Source organism: Arabidopsis lyrata (genome assembly GCF_000004255.2).
Source record: "Arabidopsis lyrata subsp. lyrata unplaced genomic scaffold ARALYscaffold_7, whole genome shotgun sequence".
Taxonomy (NCBI): domain Eukaryota; kingdom Viridiplantae; phylum Streptophyta; class Magnoliopsida; order Brassicales; family Brassicaceae; genus Arabidopsis; species Arabidopsis lyrata.
The window spans coordinates 23,640,486-23,661,224 of NW_003302549.1; the positions used below are offsets into that span (position 1 = coordinate 23,640,486).

A 20,739-nucleotide genomic window follows, 5' to 3' on the forward strand; every position below is an offset into this window, starting at 1 on the left:
AAACCGAGTTTCAGACCGGTTCACTAAAGAATACGTATATTGCTGCTATAAACCAGGCCGGATTATTTGCCAATAGTTGAATAAACAACCGAAATGAAAACTGGAACCGAATCCATTGTATTGTACCGGGGACGAATTGAAACCGAATCTTTTCGGATCAAAATTCATCAATTCGAAACCAAACCGAATTTCATAACAAAATTTGAACTTTTGTACCGAACACTAAGATCAGTAACCAGCCGAATTTAAAATACGGAACCGAACCGAATCGAATGTAACTGGGGAACGGACCGGTTTAGAAAAGAAATACGTATATGTCCTCTAGTCTTGCTGCTATTAACAACTTTACCCCTCTTATCTGTCGAAAACCTCAAAAAGCAAAAACCCTAATTTACATCGTCGTGGCCTGACTAATCCCAATTTTTCCGAGAGCGTCGACGCCGATAATCGCCGACAGAGTTTTTGCTTCTCACGAGATAGAAAGAAGATGAAGGAGACGAGAAAGCTAAAGAAGACAAATCTCCCTGAAGGTAGGTCTAATTTTCTCTTATTTCGATTCTTTTTTCTCTTAATTCGAGAATTTTGTTCATTCTTGCTTACTTGAGTTTGAAGATTCTGAATTGATTAAAGATGTTTCATTGCACAACCCAAAAGACTTTATAAGAGTTTGTACTGTTCTGTTTTGTTTTGATTGTTGTTGTGTATACTAGATTGTGTTCTTAGAGTTGTGACTTGTTTTATTTGGAAAATTGAGACCTTTTGATTTGGAATCACATTGAACTCAATTACAAAGGGTTTATCTTGTGCAGCAGAAGCTAATTGCTTTTGTAAATTTTTGTTTGTCTAATTGAAGTGACTGATTAATCAATGCAGGAGAAACTGATGGAAAGAGAGTTGGGAAACAAATTCAGAGGAAGAAGAAAGTTCAAGTGAGCAATGTCGAATTAAACGAGCAATCTCAGGACACTCAACAAGGTGAAAGTTTTGGCTTTGATGGATTTAGAAGTTCTTAAGTGTTATAAGATGTGTTCTGGTGTTGAATTTAGTATCTTGTTTATTTCCTTATAGCTAATTCAAGTGAGAAACCGAAAAGAAAGAAGGTTGAATTGAAGAAGAAGATTCAGAAGAGTAAGGAAATAAATAGCTCTCCAGTTGATGGGAAGCTCAATGGGAAGATGAAGAAGAGAAAAGAGAAAGTAGGCAATGTTGATATAAGCGAACCGAATCTGGAAGGTGAATCTTGTATTTTTGGCAGAGCAATATACTACCCAGTTGTTAGATTCTGGTATTGAGTTTCGCATCTTTGGTTCTTATTACAGCTATTTCAACTAAGATAGTCAAAGGAAAGAAGGGCAAAATGAGTAAGACTAAGAAGAAAAGGAAGGCCGAGGAAATAAGTAGCGCGAAAGTTGAAGCTGATCATCTGAAAGGAGAACGTGAGTAGTTCATTACCATGTTGTGTTTGTCTCATGTTAGTTCTCTCAACATTTGCATGAAGAACTTTATCTAGTTTCAAGTCTTTGCATAATATTTTTTTAGCAGTATGTTAACTTTACAGTCTATTTAATTCTGTCATATGATGTTAATTTGAGGTTTTTATGAATGTTATTTATGTTTGACATGGTCGTATTGTAACTGAAGTAATAAACCGGTAGTTCAGAGCTGCTTGATGCAGTCATTGTCTTGTTTGGGGTCTTGTTAATAAAGTAAATCGTTTTTTGTAGGCAAGTCTAAGAAATCAAATAAGAAGAGAAAGATGGACATGACCTCTACGAAAGAGAACAAAATTGAAGAGGAGGAAGATGTTTATCAAATTTCTTCAGGCGATGAGGATTGCACATGGGGAATGAAAAGTATGAATGAAACAAAAATGATTGCTGTTTCTTCCATTATTAGCTGCATATGGTTAGATAAGCCTGAACACTCTTGAAACTGTTTCTGCCATAACTTATAAGTTCTCTTGCAAACTGCAGAATGGGTTACTGATTACTATGAGGGTAGACCTGGTTTAGACGAGCTGCAAAAGAGAATCGATGACTTCATGACTGCTCACGATGAACGCCTTGAACAGGTTCTTCCTTTTCTCCTATATTTTTAAGTGTTCATGTCTATTGTCTTAGAGACTACATCGTTTTTGTCTAATGCTGTCATCTGTGTTGAACAGGAGAAACAAGATAAAGAAGCTAAAGCTGCAGAAGGTGGATGGACTGTGGTCGTGCATCACAAAGGAAGGAAAAAGACAACAGAAACTGAATCTGGAACAGCGGTTGGATCTTTTTCTCAGGCTGCTTTAGAGGATAAAATCTCTAAGAAGAAACAGAGTGAGCCCGTCGCTCATGGTTTCTACCGTTTCCAAAGGCGAGAAGCACAACTTAATGGTAAGCTCCTGGCTTTTCTATATTGAAGTTTCAAACTTGGTTTGTATCAGTTTCGGTATGGCTCGGGTCAGATTTTATATGCACCGCAAGGCACATGCGGCCTTTCGATCTGTCTGCCCTTATTCTGATGATTGATTCTTGGTTTTGTGTTTTCTTGTTTATTGACAGAAATCTTGTCGCTTCAGAGTAAGTTCGAGCAAGACAAGAAGAGGATACAACAACTTCGGGCCGCTCGTAGGTTTAAGCCTTTCTAAGGAAGAATACATCTGCATGAAAAACATGAGCTTTGTGGGTTCAGACTCTAATGAAGCTCATGCGCAATAGCATGGATGTGTTATTATGATCAAGTTTTGTAATTGACAATTTCAGGCTGATAAACAAAAAGAAATATAATTTTTTCCCTTGGAACATTAGATTGAATAAGTTTTGAAATTGCATTAGAAAATACAAGGGTTAACAAAAGAGGAAAATGAAAATATTGAATGAGTTATCGTTACTCACTCCTCTTTCTACAACGCGAGAGAGCTCTCAAACCTAATTACCGCCGCTCATCAACTTCACCGTCTTCACCAAGATATGACCGGCGCGTGGCGGTTCCTTTAGCGCCGGCGTCGGTCTCCCCTCCTTTTCCTTTCCTTGTCTGTGCTTTCGTCGGCTGTGAAAGAGTGGTGTTTCGACGAGATTATTTGATGTCTTCTTGGTTTTAGATCTGCAAAATTTTGGTGGGGAAGCACTTAATTGATGGATCTGAAGGTTATCGGAGAGGTGTGTTGCTTCTTTGAGTGGTGTCTTGGCGCTTATATGTTGGATCTATCGGATCCTTTGCTTCTGTGGTTGTTGACGGACATCCTCGACGGTACGGTTCTTCCTCTCCCAGATCGGATTTGAACTTAGGTGGCTCAGTCTCGTTGTCTCATTGGTCTTCTCGTAGAATTCGTGTTTGTTTGTGAGACTTGTATCGATGGTGGTGACTCTGTTTGTGGATTTACTCTTTAGATCTTTGCTCTACCTCTCTATTGCGTCCTTTTACTTGTTCGTGGTTGCAGTTTGGTCTGGTTTCGTTCTTGGTGTTGGCCAATTTGATGGTATTTTGTTGCTGAGCTACCTACTAGCCTATCATCCTTGGAGTTAGGTTCTAGGCGAAGCAATGGATTCAATCTCTAGTTTTTCTCTTGCGAGGACGTCATCAGCTTTTTGTCTGTAGGTGTGCTGAAGCTGCATTCGACGAGTGTCCGCGTGTAAGAACTGTTGATCTTAATTGGCTTATCTCTAGTCGATTTTCAAGGTTTTTGCCTTGTCCCTAGTGCATTTTGCTATATCGGTCCGGTTGGTAAGGTGTGATGGTGTTTGTATTTGTGTTTCTCCTATCGGTGGCTTCTTGCTTTCCTCCCTGTCGGTTTTGCTACTGGTTTGACTTCGGTGTGAGGTCTATCCGATCTTTTTGGTGCTTCCGGTGTTTACAGTTTCTTTGGGGAAGCTTGGTGAGAGTTTCTGGTTTCTTTGCGCAATTTTAGTTTTTAGGTCTTCTTGTTTCCTTAACGGATGATCTTCTTTAGATATATTGTCTCTTTGTTGATGGTCTAAATAGTTTCCCCGTTCTGTTGGGGCTTTGCTTCCCTCTTTTGGGCTAAGTTTCTGGGGATATTTCGTTAGTCCGCCGGCGTTTGTATTTCAACCGATATTAAACGGTAAGTTTTGCTTTCTATGCAGGCGCCAACCGATAATACTTTCGAAACATGTTTTAACAACATGACCTTACACTGATTACTTCAAAACCCAAGTAAGATTGCTTAATATGTCGAATAAAGTTGTCATCGCGAAAACTTGATATATATACAGCTTTACCTAAACATTCTTTAACTCAAACTCTGTTCTGCTGGCTAAGCATTTGATCCCAGAGGTTTTAGAAGGTCCACTTGTTGCCTTCAATGTTGTTCAGGTTGAAACTTTCGGTTCGAGTATCATTAAAACTATTAAAAGTGGACTTTTTTTTGTAAAATGAGATGGAGCCTATTAGCAATGGGCCTAACTCAACACCCAAAAGCTAGCTCAAGGGAGGAGGTTTGCCTCATACTATATATATTGCCCAAGGATTTTATTTCTTTCCGATGTGGGACTCTAACACACCCCCCTCATGCTCAGGACTGGACATCTGAAGCGTGAAGTTTGTGGGACTGGACATCCACGGATGGTAGCCCACTTTCGAGAAAGTTGAACCTTTGCTCTGATACTATATTAGTAATGGGCCTAACTCAACACCCAAAAGCTAGCTCAAGGGAGGAGGTTTGCCTCATACTATATATATTGCCCAAGGATTTTATTTCTTTCCGATGTGGGACTCTAACAGAGCCAGATTGTACCTTACGACAAATATTCGTCTACACAAAGAGCGAAGTTTCGTCCACCTCGGAACGCCAAAAACTCATTCATACACATCAAGTAATATCGGTTGGCGCCTGCATAAAAATTCTTTTTTTTTGAAAGAATGTAAAATTTATTCAATCAAAAAACCGGTGTTACAACAAGTGCCTCAGTTTCGAGTTTATAGAAGATTCTGATTTAAGGTACAATTTTAAGTTTGAGTAGAAAACCAAAACATGAGGAGGTCATCATATTTTTGGTTCCCCGAGCAGCGAAGAAGTGTTATCTTGTTCCGAATTGTTTTCCCTATCATTTGGCCAAGGCAAGGAGCTGGGATGTGAGCTTCGCCATGCCTGCGATTATTCCGTTCTCTCCAAATGGAGTGGACAGCGACCTGAAGAGAGTACCGTAGAAGCAGCAGAGTTTGGTTGTCGAGAGTTGAACTTGAAACAAGTGACTTGATCTGGTTCCATTGGGACGTGTAATGATGTCCTAGGAGATCCTTTGTTGTTTGTTCCCAAATCTGATGCGAGTAGCTGCAGCTGAAGAAAATGTGGTTTCTAGTCTCCACCGGCTCTTGACAAAAGATACAAGCTGAGTTAGCACCTTGATTCCATTTCAACATTCGATCTCCCGTAGAGAGTCGATTATGTTCCCAGCCACCAGCCAAGTTATGAACGCAAACTTCGGTGTGGCTTGCGGGAACCACACGCCCTTTGCCCATTCACAGACCTGGCTCGCCGTTCGAATGAGCTTCCATGTTTCGCAAGTGAAAAACTTCCTCTTGAAACCCGCTCGACATTTCCATAAGTTGACATCATCGACAGTGGGCTGTCTTTTCTCTTTTACTTTCTCTAATTCTGTTTCAATTCGGTTTAACAGGTCTTGTTGGTGATGCCTTCGTCGATGGTTGCTTAGAACTGTTTCAACACTTGCATTTTTAGCAATGCCGAGGTCTATACATCCCCTATCCCCGAGCATATCCGCCATCTTCCCCATAGGAGTCCATCTGTCATACCAAAAAGATGTGTTTCTTCCACTCTTTATTTCCATCCTATGGAACTGTTTTGCTACCTCTCGTAGTTTAAGTAACTTTCTCCACATCCATGATCCCTGAATAGAAGAACCATTGATGTTCCAGAAAGACTTGTTACGGATTAGATATGTGTAAACCCATTGCCCTCACAAAGACGTCTAAGCGGCGAGCAGCCTCCATATTAGCTTTAGACCGCAAACTGTATTTGTTTCCTTTAGTGGCCTGAGACCTAAGCCTCCTTCACCTTTGGAAAGACAAACTACTTGCCATGCTACCTTTGCACTGTGAGTCTTTAATTCTGGTCCACTCCACAAGAAAGCATAACATAGTTTTTCAATTTCCTTCATACACTTTCCTGGTAGACAAAACGCCGATGACCAGAAGTTTGTGATGCTCATAAGAACTGACTTTATAAGCTGCAGTCTTCCTCCATATGAAAGAAATCGGCTTGTCCATGTACTAATTCGGTTCCGTATCTTCTCCGTGAGAGGAAGATAGTCACTGCTGGTCATTGCTTTTGTCATGAGTGGTAACCCGAGGTAACGCACTGGAAGAGTTCCCGCTTCAAAAGGGAAATTTTGCAGAATCTTTTCTTGAGTGGTTTGTTGGATCCCGGCCATGTATAGAAATTCATAGGAGATGTTTCCATTTTCCAACTACACATATTTGAGTTAACCGATTCTTTCGTTTACTTGGGTCACTGGCCATCCGCCGAGAGCTTAATTTATATGTTTAGGGGACAATGGAGGGCTAAAAGATACATAACGGGCATAAAAAAAACAATCTCAACAAACTAAAACAAGTGTGGATCAAGGTAATATTTTTATCTTTTCATGATCAACACTTACCAGCTTCACTCGAGCTGATCATACAAGCAAACATATCAAAGAATTAATGATAAAACATATCAAAGACAAAACTCAATAGAGACCAAAGTGGGTCGTATATAACAAATTGCAAGACTCAATTGTGGAGTTTTTTCACCCAATTTATTATACCATCCATATATATACGAATAAAGTCGGCTCAAAATCTGATGAATGAAGGAGAATAAAGTATATATATATATATATATATATATATATATATATATATAAAGACTATCATATCAAATTAGTGTTATGGCGTTTTATATAACAAAAAAAGTGTTCCGCTGCCGGGCTTTGAACCCGGAATTCAAAGCCAGATATCAAAGGATCTAGATGTTAAGATTTAACCAAAGTGCTACAGCGGATCTTTTGTTATTATATGAATGCAGAATGTATAAATTTAGATGGACGTGAATATTTTATTTCAAATTTAAGATTTTGTTACATATTTTTTGATAGGTGTAAAAAAATTATATAATAAATTACAAATCATAAAAGTAAAAAAATTACAATTACCTTTTTAAAACGTAATATAAAATTAAAAAAAATATGGTGAATTACTAATCCTAACAAGGAAAAAATTACAATTACTATTCTAATATACTAGGTTAAGCTTTTTTGTATATTCTACAAACTCTTCTCATTATTCATTAATGAAATTCAAATACTTATCAAAAAAAAAAAAATATATATATATATATATATATATATATATATATAAATAAAAGAAACCCTTGGTTTGGACCCCTGTTCTAAAAATCCCCGCCTAGCCCCGATTACTCCCCGCTTAATCGCTAGGCCCACCCTATCCGCCTCGATTAATGACTAATCCCCTAAAAATCAGTAACCCGATTATTTTCCGCCTAATCCGATTACTTCCCGCCTAATCCGATTATTTTCCACCTAATCTTATATACCCCGATTATTTTTTAGATTGCAAGTATAAAAAAACCTTTCATTTTTGTTATTCAATCATTTGAATAGGGAGTTTGTGATGTTTTACAATAACTTGTGTTCAAATTTTAATAAAAATCATAAATTTGTAATAAAAATCATAAATTTTTACAATATTGGATTAATATATTTTAAAAATATTAAAATAACCCTAAAACTAATCCCCGGTTAATCCCCGATTTTAATCCGATTTTCCGATTAATCGCTAGGCCCATGCCGAGCGCCTGACTAGCGTCTAGCGATTTTTCAAACAAGGGTTTGGACTATGGAGAAGGGCGTCTTTCAAAAGCGAAAACGCATATTATTTATTAGATTAAGAGGAAAAATCACACCGTTGATTAATATATTAAAATAAGATGACGTCTCCACGTTCCACACATTCGAAAGCTTTTTGAAGTAAAACCGCTATTTCATATGGGCCATGGCCTGATAATAGCAACGTGATGCTGAAAAATGCTGTTTTAGTTCCAATAGAAGAAAAAAACAAAACACTCCCATCACACGCGCGTGTACTCAAAGGAACAAAAGTCTCAACTACAAGTCTACACAAGATAAGAAAGATTTATGTGATAAATCTTTTTTTTCTGTTTGTTAAAACTATATTCTAAAAACGAAACTTTTAACAACTGTTATTGTTTACTGAAAGATTAATCGCCGATGATCTTGTAAACCAAAGAAGATGATTAACCCAAAAAAAACAAAAGTGAGATTTACTTAGAGCTATGCCCATCATTTCGTCGAATGCAATTGCTCGTCATAATATACTGAATGAAGAGATGTGAATCTTGGTACGAAAAGAAGTGACGATTCGTGATGAGAGGGCGAACGGAAGCATCTGTCTTGTTAATAGGTAAAAATCTCACCATCAACCTTTGACTTCAACAAATCATAACCATTAGATTTCCTATTCCTATATAAAGACTAAAATTGCCCGCAAGGTGGTGGGCGAGTGGTAGGGCGAGTCCGGAGTTGAGGGTGAAATCCCGAACCCGGGTTCGATCTTCCTTCCTCGCTGTTATCAACACTTTGTTGAGAAGTCTGGCCTTGGGCTTCGGCCCAGACAGTTTACCTGGTAGTCTGGTAACAGGCGATCCAGCTACTCCCGGGCATTAGTCGGAAAGCATTCTAAACTCGGATCAGGCAGTGTGGTAGCCCATCCCTCGGGGTGGTAGTGAGTCCACTCTGTAGCACTCCGGTGCGTTCCTACCGAGGCTGACCGGATCAGCCGATCGGGTATATCAAAAAAAAAAAAAATATATATATATATATATATATATATATATATATATATATATATATATATATATATATATATATAAAGACTAAAGTGACGTAAGGAAATTTTAGAAGAGAGTTAAATATGCATAACTTGATTTACCTAATGTTTTAGAGTGGAAATCTGAAAACTATAATCATCCGATGTCGCATATGTTTTAAAATCTCTAAACTGGTTTCCATTTTGCTATCAATTTAAACTAATTTAAATTATTTACAAGATACTTATCACATTAACAAAGAAGATGATACAACATTGGCAATTATGAAGGAAGAGTGTCATATAAATATGAAGGGTGAAATATCTAGATGTATCATGAAAGTAAAATAGAGACCACATAACCCATCCATATGAACCAGACAGAATTTTCGAAATTAACGCATAATCCTTAAGAAAATAATGTACGCATAATTCTAAGGAAAGTGGTACAGAACCTATATATACCTAAAGTTTCCTGTGCAGAAAATATATAAAACATCATATATACTTGACTTCTTGTCTTCGTTCCCCGATCAGAAGATGGAAAATTCTTACTACCAGTGACATGACTAATAAATTCAATATTGATAATGAACATAGCTAGGGTCATGGAGACAAAGGTGACAAAACATGAATTAAAAAGTGAACAACATGTATGCTTTCAAAATACTTAGATAAATTCTAGTCGCTGGTAAGAGGGATGAGAATCCTTGGCAGGGCCGGCCCATGGGTAAAGCCCATGAAGCAAGGGCTTTAAGCATCAAATAATTATAAGTAGTTTTAAGGGCAACAATTTTTAAAATGTTACTGTGGTCTAGTGGTTAGATTGAAGTCTTTTGTTGTACATGTTATGGTTTTGAATCCCATACATGTTGAAATTTGTATTTTTTTTTATAACAGCTTTTGTTAATGGGCCAAAAAAATTTTTGCTTTAGGCACTCAAATAGTTTGGGCCGGCCCTGATCTTTGGCAAATCGTTTTGAATTAAACCAAAAACCATTTTGCTGAATCAAACGGCTGACATCATAGATTAATAAATTTAAGCAATTCGAATCGTTAGATATATATATGCTTTAAACAATCAGCCTCGTAGGTTACCTCTTTTATTTTCTAAAAAAATGCTAACATTCACATCTTCAAAAATAAATAAAAACTGAAGTCGGTGAGAACAGGGATAATCATAATTCATAGGAGGAGAAATCAGAAACGAAGAATCTTTTCAAAATTAAAAATCAACAGGTTTCAAGAAATAATTTTATAAAGACTCAAAGAGATGTGAATAACCAAAAATCGCGAAGATAAGAAGCATCCTTTGGTTTAGCGAATTAATCGCGAATATATTTTTTATATATATTGCTAATATTTTTTTTTTTTTCGAAGAATTCAATAGGACGAGCAGAGCATTTGAACCCAATACAGAGAACAAGATGAAATGTCAATGTTTTTATTATACACACAACCCAAAGACTCTTTCAGAGAGTTAAAGACAAAAAAAACAAGGGATCATTTAAATAAAATAAAAGTGTAGCTAGCTACTTTCGTTCTTGCGCTACTTACTCCTTATTGTCATCAGATTGTGAGCTTCTGGTTTGGTCGATAGGTTTTCCTCCATCTACTAGGCTTTTCCAAAGCCATAATGAGCTTACAAAGTGAAGCTCATTTTGTGATGCGACATCATAATCAGAATCTGCTAAGAGAATGTTGTAACCTCTACATTGCAAAATTCGAAGAACCCTGAGGAAACCCTCCTCTTGTGAGATGTTTTTGGAGATAACCATCACATTTGGCAGTAGTACAGGATAATCTGAAGGATTGTCCAATGCCCAGAAAAGAACGTCGCTCATCATCCTATAAACTCTCGCACATTTATCTCCTTCGGGTACAACAATGGTTCCAGCAAGTAGAAACTCATCCCGAATCTTGTTCTTCTCACCATGCATAAGCCTTAATTTCCACAATACCACGATAACCCTTTTTCGCAAGAGCTGATTTGATTTTCTGATAAACCCAATCAGGATCGTGACCATCAGGGACCTGGAAATCCTCGACGTCCCAGAAAACGCATGTGTGAGCAGAGATCTTACGCTTCTTACTGGATAAATCTCTGCTCATAATTTCGACGGAGATTACTTGCTAAGAGAGTGATAATGGAGCGGAAACTAGAGACAACAAGAAGAGGACACCGAAGAAACAGAGGTTTTGATGAAGCGGACGAAGCTTGTTTGAGAATTGCCTCTTTACAAGGCATTAGAGATTTAGAGGACTATTTATATGAAAGCTTAGCTTCTAGTTCCTAAGGTAATTAGGAAAACCTAAATCAAATAAAAGTAAAATCCAAGATAAACAGAAAATTGCAGAGAAATAAAAAAAAAAACTGCAGAGAAAAGGAAAAGCAACCAAGAAGAAAATAGAAAACGTTTAACCTTGTGTGACACGATAAGGATGCTGCATCATATTGCTAATATTATATATATATATATATATATATATATATTGATATTAGCAGACCCTTAGTTATATATATTGTTAAACCAAACAGCACGGAAATAAAATCAATGAACAACAAAGATGGGAAATTAAATGATCCGAGAGGGAAACACCGTACTTGATGTCTTTGGATTGACGAAGATCAACAGCGAAGCGATTTAACTAAGATTGGATCTCGCGAAGATAAGAAGCATTCTTTGGTTTAGCGAATTAATTAATGGGAACAAACACAACGTTTAGATTCAGAGATAAACCAACCTCAACCATTAGATTGAATTTTCTCAGCACAGTAGTTGAATCGAAACCGTTAATTGTTTTTAAGAAAAAAATGCTATAATATCAGCAGATCCTTAAAAGTGGGTTTGCTATTATATATAGATACATATATCATGATTTATATATTTAAAATTTAATTGTTATAGTTTTGATATATAAAAGATAAATCGTATATCATCGTGCTAATAATTTTAGATTGCAACATGTGCCCTAATTTAATTTAAAAAGTTCCATTATTTATTTCAGTTTCATTCTCTAATTGGAAATATGTGCTGATTTAAAATACTTTTTGAATTTCCTTTTAAGTTAGGAGTATGTAAGATCAATATATGTTTCTTTTTTTTCAAATATTTTAATTTAGTTGTGGTATTTTTAAATTGTTTATTTTAATTTCAATTATCATCTTTAATTATCATCTATAATTTTTTTCTTATATAAATATTTTTTTTTTGCTAAGAATGTAAATATTTATAAAAATGAAAATGTTTAGGTTTACAATCATGGATTTTAAACTTATTGACTTGGTCGAATGGCAAAAAAGATAAAAACATGGAAACAAAAACAATCAGTCTATCGACTCAACGTATGCCGTTTATCAAACGGTGTGTCAGATAAAGTGATACACGATTCTGAAGTTCCTCCAAAGTGAGCTACAAAAGACGAAAGATGGCTATGAAAACTGAAAAGACTGCAAAACAAAAACCCAAAGAAGCGGAAGCCTTTCAGTGGAGGCCCATGGACCGAGGTTTCAACGGCGTAAGTCTCAATGCCCTCGATCACAGACTCCTCTACGTCATGAGGGAGCGGCTCTTCAACTAATCCATGAGCGATCTCAGATTGGAACCAAACAAACCAATGTACGCTATTAGCACTAGCTCACTCTACCAAGCACATTCCCCGTAGTCGGCTAGCACAGAGCAAAAATATTGCAATACGAAACAGCACCAAAAGCCCATTAGTCTTACTAGCTCCTCCACGACTTAAGGAATACGAGATGATAGACTAAACTCAATCCAAAGCAAGAGCGGAGGTCACGTAGAAAACAACTAAAGATCCCAACAAAACCCTTAAAAAGGCAAAGCAAACGAATTGTGAATTTACCGGAGACAAATGCAAATGGAGAAGAAAGAAAGACCACCACCGGTAGCCACTACTTCGCCAAGCAACTCCGCTAAAGCTGCTACAAAAAGGCAACAGATTTTGACGATAACTAAAACCTTACGCCACTGAGAACGCAATTACCTCGCAAAGAACCTAAAGCAAAAGACGATCAGCCACACTATGACGCAGATTAGTCCTTAAGTCTCTGTTGTCACAGAGTGATATCATGACGACCTCAAATTTGTTGCCTCGCCTAACCACCATACCGCGCCTCGAGAAAGAGAAAGTCACAAATCTTGATCCGTCGACAAAGAACTAGACCAGCCCCTACCATGGCGAGGAAGAAGAAATCGAGCCAAACAGCACACGCAGCCTTACCCAACTCCCCAATCAGAGATTTCCGGTGAGTATCGGACACCAAAACCAAAACCAAGCAAAGAGGCGAGACGAGAATCTGAAATTCGATGACACGGAACCATCTAACAGACAAATTCGCCGGAGCTAACCACCGTGACGGGAGTCCGGAGCCTCTCCGCAGTCTCCACGAAGCCACAACCACAAACTAAATGACTCATCACTAAAATGCTCAAAGGGACGACTACCAACCACATGGTGGTGGGAGAGTGGTTCTCGTTTGGTTGGAAGGATCGCTTACTTGCGTACTTGCTCAGGCGCCCAAGACCACCAGTTTATCAGGGGGCCCTTAAGTGGAGGCTTAAAAATCCTAGGCACTGCACGAAGATTGAGTCATGATTTACCACCACCAGGAGTATAAATACTTTATAAATACCTTATAAATGCATTTTAAATACCTTTAAAAACCTTTAAAATATCTTGTAAAACCTTTGAAAAACCTTAAAAATCCTTTAAAATAACTTGTAAAACCTTTAAAAACACCTTATAAAACCTTATAAATACTTGGATCGAGTCTTCAAGTAGTAATTACAATCCATAAGTACCTTATAAACCTAATAAAACTTTATAAAAATTTCAGATTTAAAAAGGGGCATTTTTGAAAATGGACATTTAAAAGGGGCATTTTTGAAAAGGGGCACACCAAAAGGGGTATTTTTAACAATTTCCCATGATTATATGTTAAGTTTGTTTTTTCATATCTCTATTCATTTAAGAATATCTACTCATTATATGTTAAGATATAATTATCTAATTTTCTATTTATCCAATCTCTATTAAAAAAATTCATATTTTGTGTTATAAATTTATTTTTTTATTTTTTTAATATTTAATTTATTTTTTTGTAAATTGTGGTTTTTTAATGAAATATAATAATATAAATTATAAAATGTATGAATTATAGTTTTAATGTTTTTTGTTTAAATAAATAAAATATGTGGAGCCTACACAAAATTAAAATAGGGTGACTTGGATGATGATATGGACACCCTAGATCAGAGAGACAACTCTCCATTATATATATAGATTTTAGTTTTTCTTATAAATACATCATCAATTATTGATATGTTATATAGTTTTCATTCGAAATATTTTGTGAATCAATAATTTTAGTGGTTAAAGAAACTATGCAAAAGTGATTGAAAAGAGACAAATAGTTGGACGTAAAAAAAGAGACATATAGTTGGCTTAATATGTTTATAGAGACATTGTGTAGGTGGTGATAAAGAACATACTTCAATGATAGACTATGATTCAATGTAAAAACACATTTTGTGTGGTAAAGTAGATAGGAGATTTGTAAATATGACAACAGTTTGACCGGTAATTTGCATGTAACACATTTTCTGAACAAGTTGTGCAATCATATTTTAGACGAGATTGTGAAACTACATTTTGTTTTAGATTTTGCAATAACAACTAGGATTCAACCCGCGGTATGCCGCAGGTATCAGTTTTGTTTGGTTTTCATATTATATATTTTATAATGTATAATTTATAATTTTTAAAAATTGTTAATATATGTTTTTTGGTGGTTGTTAAATTTTTAGTTAGGGGAAGGTATATTTATTGGGTTAACTATGTGTATTATTTGTGGGTTTTGTACCAAAATTTAATATAGATAAAGTATTACAGAAATGTGAAAAATTAAAGCTGTATTTCTTGGTATTCTAATTGTTGTAATAGTGTGAAAAATTCTATATATTTTTTTGTTTAAAATAACAAACAGTGTTATTTACTGTAAGTTAATAAAAATAATTGAAAAAATATGTTGTAAGTGTTATGAAAATCAAATTCAACAAACATTCCACTAAGAAATCAATGGTGTAAAATCACCAACACTTCCCACTTATAAATGGATGGTGTAAAACATTTATGTGGAGACCACCATCACTAAACATCTCTATATTTCTTCTCTATATATACCATCAAATTCATTGTAAAATGTACACCAACAAAAGGATCACAACAAAATCAATGCAAAATCTCTCTCTATTTTCTACTTCTCTCTTATATTGATACTTCTTTATTAAGTTATAAAATCATTCGAAATACGTTTTCACAACACGTTATCAGCACGAGTAAGCTCTCGTTTCTAAAAACATCTGAATCTCTACACGATTAAATATTTAAGGTATAGTGAAGCACGAGTAAGCTCTCGTTTCTAAAAACATCCGAATCTCTACACGATTAAATATTTAAGGTATAGTGAAGGTAATGTTTTAAATTATGTTTAAATTTATTTAAAATTTGTTTATTTATAATATTTAAGGAATGGAAGGTTATACCTCCTCCTTGATCCTATGGAAGGCTATGCCTCCTGAAACGGATCATGATCATATGGTAGGCTCTGCCTCCTCAGATCATTATTTTATAATTACATATCCTGAAGATATTTATTGAAAGTTCCTGAAGAACTATACAAAATAAAATATATGAAACAAAAATGTCCAGAAGACATATGAAAACGTTCCAGAAGAACTATATAATAAATTTTGTCCAGAAGACAAATTATAATTATTGTTCTTTTAATTTCATAATTATATTTTAATTTCATGTTTATAAATTCCATTATGATATCTAAATTGTTAAATTTTTAACTATTTTATTATATATATTTACGATTGATTTTTGGTTTAATATTTTCACCAACGGTCATGAAGAAATTTTTCAAAATTTTACACTTTTCAAACGGCTAGGAACAGTATTTATAACGGTTATGAACAATAAATTTCAATCTATAAATACAATCATTTTTCATTCATTTCATTTCACGCATTCATCATATCTCTCTCTAAAATCTAAGAAAAAAAAATGGTTAATTCATTCTTAGTTTTTGTAATAGGTTTTATTTTTGTTGCTATTTATGGTTTAATTTTTGGAGAATTTTCTCCTGAAGAGTTTTTAATGGTTTATATTTTACTTTTCTATGTAATTGTGTTTCTTGTAATCGCTTCACTTATGAAAGTACCTTCTATGTTTTAAATTAATTAAATGAAACTTTTAATAATGACATTTGTAATCGTTTGCATATTTAAAATGGTTCAATTTAATTAAATAACATTATCATGCCATTTAAATTACAATTGAAAAACGAGTAAATTTATGTTTAAAAAATTTATTTTATATGTTTACAGTTATCATGTCAAATTTGGCAAAACTCGAGATCACTGCCCTTGATATCTCTGGGAATAATTATATGAGATGGGCCGTTGCAGCAAAGAGGCATTTAAAAGGAAAAAGGCTCCTTGACACCATCGATAAATCAAAATCATCCCCTGAAGAGGATAAGGCAAATGCCATGATATTTTTAACCCACCATATCAATGATGGTTTAAAAGATGAATACATCACAAAGGAAGATCCTGCAGATCTTTGGCAAGCACTCGGAGATAGGTTTGATCACCAAAAATATGTGATCTTACCAAAAGCGAAACACGAGTGGCTGAACCTCCGTTTTCAGGATTTCAAAAGTGTTGCCGAATATAATTCCGCTTTGTTCGGAATTACTTCCAGGATAATGTTATGTGGAGAAAATATAAGTGATTATGATATGATTGAGAAAACTCTCCAAACATTCCATCCTGGAAATGTACTTCTGCAACAACAATACCGAGCAAAAGGATACACGAAGTATTCTGAACTAATGCAAGTTCTGTTGGTTGCATAACAAAATAATGAAATTGTGATGTTGAACCATCAATCTCGTCCGACTGGATCAGCTCCATTCCCGGAAGTGAATGTTGCAGCATCTAATTATAATAATTACGGACGTAAACGCGCTCGAAGTAATGATCGTGGTCGTGGACGAGGTGGATATGGGCGTGGACGTGGACACGGAAGAAAATTCGGTCCTAATGATTCCACTAAAAACAACAATAAAAGATTCAAAAGGAACGAAGATGGTCGCGCGATTAAGCAACATGAAAATGCTTGTTACAGATGCGGCATGAAAGGACATTGGTCCAGTACCTGTCGTACGCCGAAACATTTGGCCGATCTGTACCAAAAATCACAAAAAGAAAAAGAAGCCAACTTCGTTTATGGTGAACCAGGGCCTTCTTTCGATGGTTTAATCGATGATACATATCTCGACATTGCCGATTTCATAGTTGATCCTGAAGCCATCAACGAGAAACAAAATGAATAAAACTTCCCGAAGAAGTTTGTGTGACATGATAGTTATGTTTATCTTCCTGAAGAAGAAAATAAAAGCTTAATGTTTGTTTTTGTGTGTTTTGTATTATATCTCTATTGTAAAATAGTTTTATTGTAATATAAATCGTTTGTTATGATATATTAACATATTTTTATAAATATTTATAAATTCAGAAAATGTCCAAATTTGAGATGAAGGATGGAGATATATGTCTGGCAGACAGTGCTACAACGCACACAATCCTTAAAGATAAAAAGTATTTCTCCTCCCTAAAAATACAAAATTCCGCCGGAAGCGTTAATACTATATCTGGTAATGCAAAAATTATTATGGGCTCCGGAAGAGCCAGTTTTTCAATGCCGAGGGGAACAAAAATTGAAATAAATAATGCATTATATTCTCCTAAATCATTTAGAAATTTGTTAAGTTTCAGAGATATCCGCAGAAATGGATATCACATAGAAACTCTAAATGAAAATGGCATTGAATATCTTTGCATTACATCAATTATTACGGAGAAGAAATGTGTATTAGAAAAGCTAGCAGCTTTATCCTCCGGAATATACTCCACAAAAATAAATATGATTGAATCATATATTACTGTAAACCAGAAGTTTACAAATACGTTCAAAATCTGGCATGAACGTTTAGGGCATCCAGGTTCAGTCATGATGCGTAAAATTGTGGAAAATTCAAATGGCCATCCATTGAAAAACCAGAAAATTTTTCAATCAAAAGAATTTTCATGTAATGCTTGTTCTCAAGGAAAGTTAATAACTCGGCCATCACCAGCGAAAATTGGGAATGAATCTCCAGCATTCTTAGAAAGAATACATGGTGATATATGTGGGCCTATTCACCCACAGTGCGGGCCATTTCGATATTTTATGGTATTAATTGGCGCATCCAGTAGATGGTCACATGTGTGTTTATTAAGCACACGAAATTTGGCTTTCGCGAAATTCATTACCCAAATAATCAGGTTGAGAGCACAATTCCCTGATTATACAATAAATAAAGTAAGACTTGATAATGCTGGTGAGTTTACTTCACAAGTTTTCAATGATTATTGCATGTCATTAGGAATTGATGTTGAACATCCGGTCCCTCATGTTCATACACAAAATGGCATGGCTGAGTCCTTGATTAAACGGCTACAACTTATTGCTAGACCGTTAATAATGAGAACAAGGCTCCCAATTTCGGTATGGGGTCATGCAATCTTGCATGCTGCTGCACTAATTCAAATACGGCCAAGTGCATATCATAAATACTCCCCATTACAATTAGGTTCTGGCCAGAAGCCAGATATATCCCATCTCCGCGTTTTTTGATGTGCGGTTTATGTACCTATAGCTCCACCACAAAGAACAAAAATGGGACCACAAAGGAGATTGGGAATATATGTCGGGTTTACATCACCAAGTATAATTCGGTATCTTGAACCGCAAACTGGTGATATGTTTACGGCACGTTTTGCTGATTGCCATTTTAATGAGGGAGAATTCCCAGCATTAGGGGGAGGAATTAAAGAAATTCCAAAAGATATTACATGGTGCACACCTTCTTTATTGCACCTTGATCCCCCTACGAAACAACGTGAACTGGAAGTTCAGAAAATTGTACATTTACAAAATTTGGCAAATCAACTACCAGATGCATTCACTAATACAAGAAGGGTGACAAAATCTTATATACCCGCTGCGAATGTTCCATCTAGAATTGATGTTCCCGAAGAACAAACTGATGGAAAAATAAATGAACCTAAAGTTCAGTTGAAAAGGGGGAGACCAATGGGCTCAAAAGATAAAAATCCCCGGAAGAAAAAGAAATTGGGAGAAGTAAATGAGAAGATTCATGAAGAGTTGGATACAGAGAAAAGTCCTGAAGACGGAAAAAGTCCTGAAGACGAAAATAATAAAGAAAACTATGAGATTTCCATCAACTATACCCAAAATAGAAAAATATGGGTTAGAAATGAGATAGATGATGATGATGGAATTTTCTCATTCTATGTATCTTGCAAATTGTATTAAACCAGATATTGCTTTTGCTACTAATTTGCTTGCAAGGTACAATTCATCCCCTACTCGAAGGCATTGGAATGGGATAAAACACATCTTCCGCTATCTTCAAGGTACAATTGATTTGGGATTATATTATTCTAGAAACTCCGAGTTTGGTCTAGTTGGTTTTGCAGATGCAGGATATCTATCGGACCCTCATAAGTCTAGATCACAAACTGGATATGTTTTTACCATTGGAGGAACTACAATCTCGTGGCGTTCTCAAAAGCAAACGATAGTAGCCACCTTATCAAATCACGCAGAGATCATTGCTCTTCATGAGCGTGTAGAGAATGTGTATGGCTTAGATCTATGACTAACCATATTCAAGAAGCAAGTGGATTAGTCATCAAAAAAGAGCCAACAAGACTATATGAAGATAATGCTGCATGTGTTGCTCAAATCAAAGAAGGCTATATCAAGAGCGACAGAACAAAACATATTCCTCCAAGATTCTTCTCCTACACTCAAGAACTCGAGAAGAATAAGGAAGTCGACGTTCAGTACATTCGTTCAAGTGACAATGCAGCAGATCTATTCACAAAGGCGCTTCCAACTTCTACATTTAGAAAGCATGTTCAAAGTATTGGAATGCATCATCTACGAGACCTATGAAGTCTTTTCCAGGGGGAGTATGTGTTACTGTACTCTTTTTCCCTTGTCATGGTTTTTATCCCAATGGGTTTTTCCATGATAAGGTTTTTAACGAGGCAGTACGTCATACATCTATGGTGATGAACACTTGTAAGACGTGATCCTGATTATTTGAGGGGGAGCTTGCGAAGTTGCACTCTTTTATCCTACCAAGGTTTTTCCCACTGGGTTTTCCTGGAAAGGTTTTTAACGAGGCAACAAGAAATATTACGCAAGAGACAATAGTGACGCTGGTCTCCAAGGGGGAGTGTTATGAAAATCAAATTCAACAAACATTCCACTAAGAAATCAATGGTGTAAAATCACCAACACTTCCCACTTATAAATGGATGGTGTAAAACATTTATGTGGAGACCACCATCACTAAACATCTCTATATTTCTTCTCTATATATACCATCAAATTCATTGTAAAATGTACACCAACAAAAGGATCACAACAAAATCAATGCAAAATCTCTCTCTATTTTCTACTTCTCTCTTATATTGATACTTCTTTATTAAGTTATAAAATCATTCGAAATACGTTTTCACAACAGTAAGTTGGAAAGAATTCTTTGTATATTATAAACTAATAAGATTACATTATAAAGACAAAGTAAAGAAAGTAAAAGAAAATCCACCGCCGGTTCTTCCTTAGTTCCGATTCAGGAAGGATCTGTCTCCAATCCAGTCTGAACCAGATTTTTGAGTATAAAGGAAATGTTATAATCACAAGCGAGTGCAGAGA

The 20,739-nt window shown here is 35.7% G+C and overlaps 1 protein-coding gene and 1 long non-coding RNA gene across 2 annotated transcripts; both read left to right on the forward strand.

Moving 5' to 3' along the window:
- Positions 1 to 376: 376 nt before the first annotated feature.
- On the forward strand, positions 377 to 2,840 carry LOC9306898. Its single transcript, XM_002868708.2, has 8 exons — positions 377 to 530; positions 874 to 975; positions 1,069 to 1,233; positions 1,320 to 1,436; positions 1,725 to 1,853; positions 1,974 to 2,071; positions 2,165 to 2,378; positions 2,547 to 2,840. Exons 1-8 carry the CDS (start codon positions 488 to 490, stop codon positions 2,630 to 2,632), a joined length of 954 nt encoding a protein of 317 aa, XP_002868754.1. The 5' UTR covers positions 377 to 487; the 3' UTR covers positions 2,633 to 2,840.
- A 12,075-nt stretch (positions 2,841 to 14,915) lies between these two features.
- On the forward strand, positions 14,916 to 19,311 carry LOC110226912. The gene is made up of 2 exons (XR_002330794.1): positions 14,916 to 15,334; positions 16,269 to 19,311. It is a non-coding gene; the product is annotated as an uncharacterized LOC110226912 (long non-coding RNA).
- The last annotated feature ends 1,428 nt before the right edge of the window (positions 19,312 to 20,739 follow it).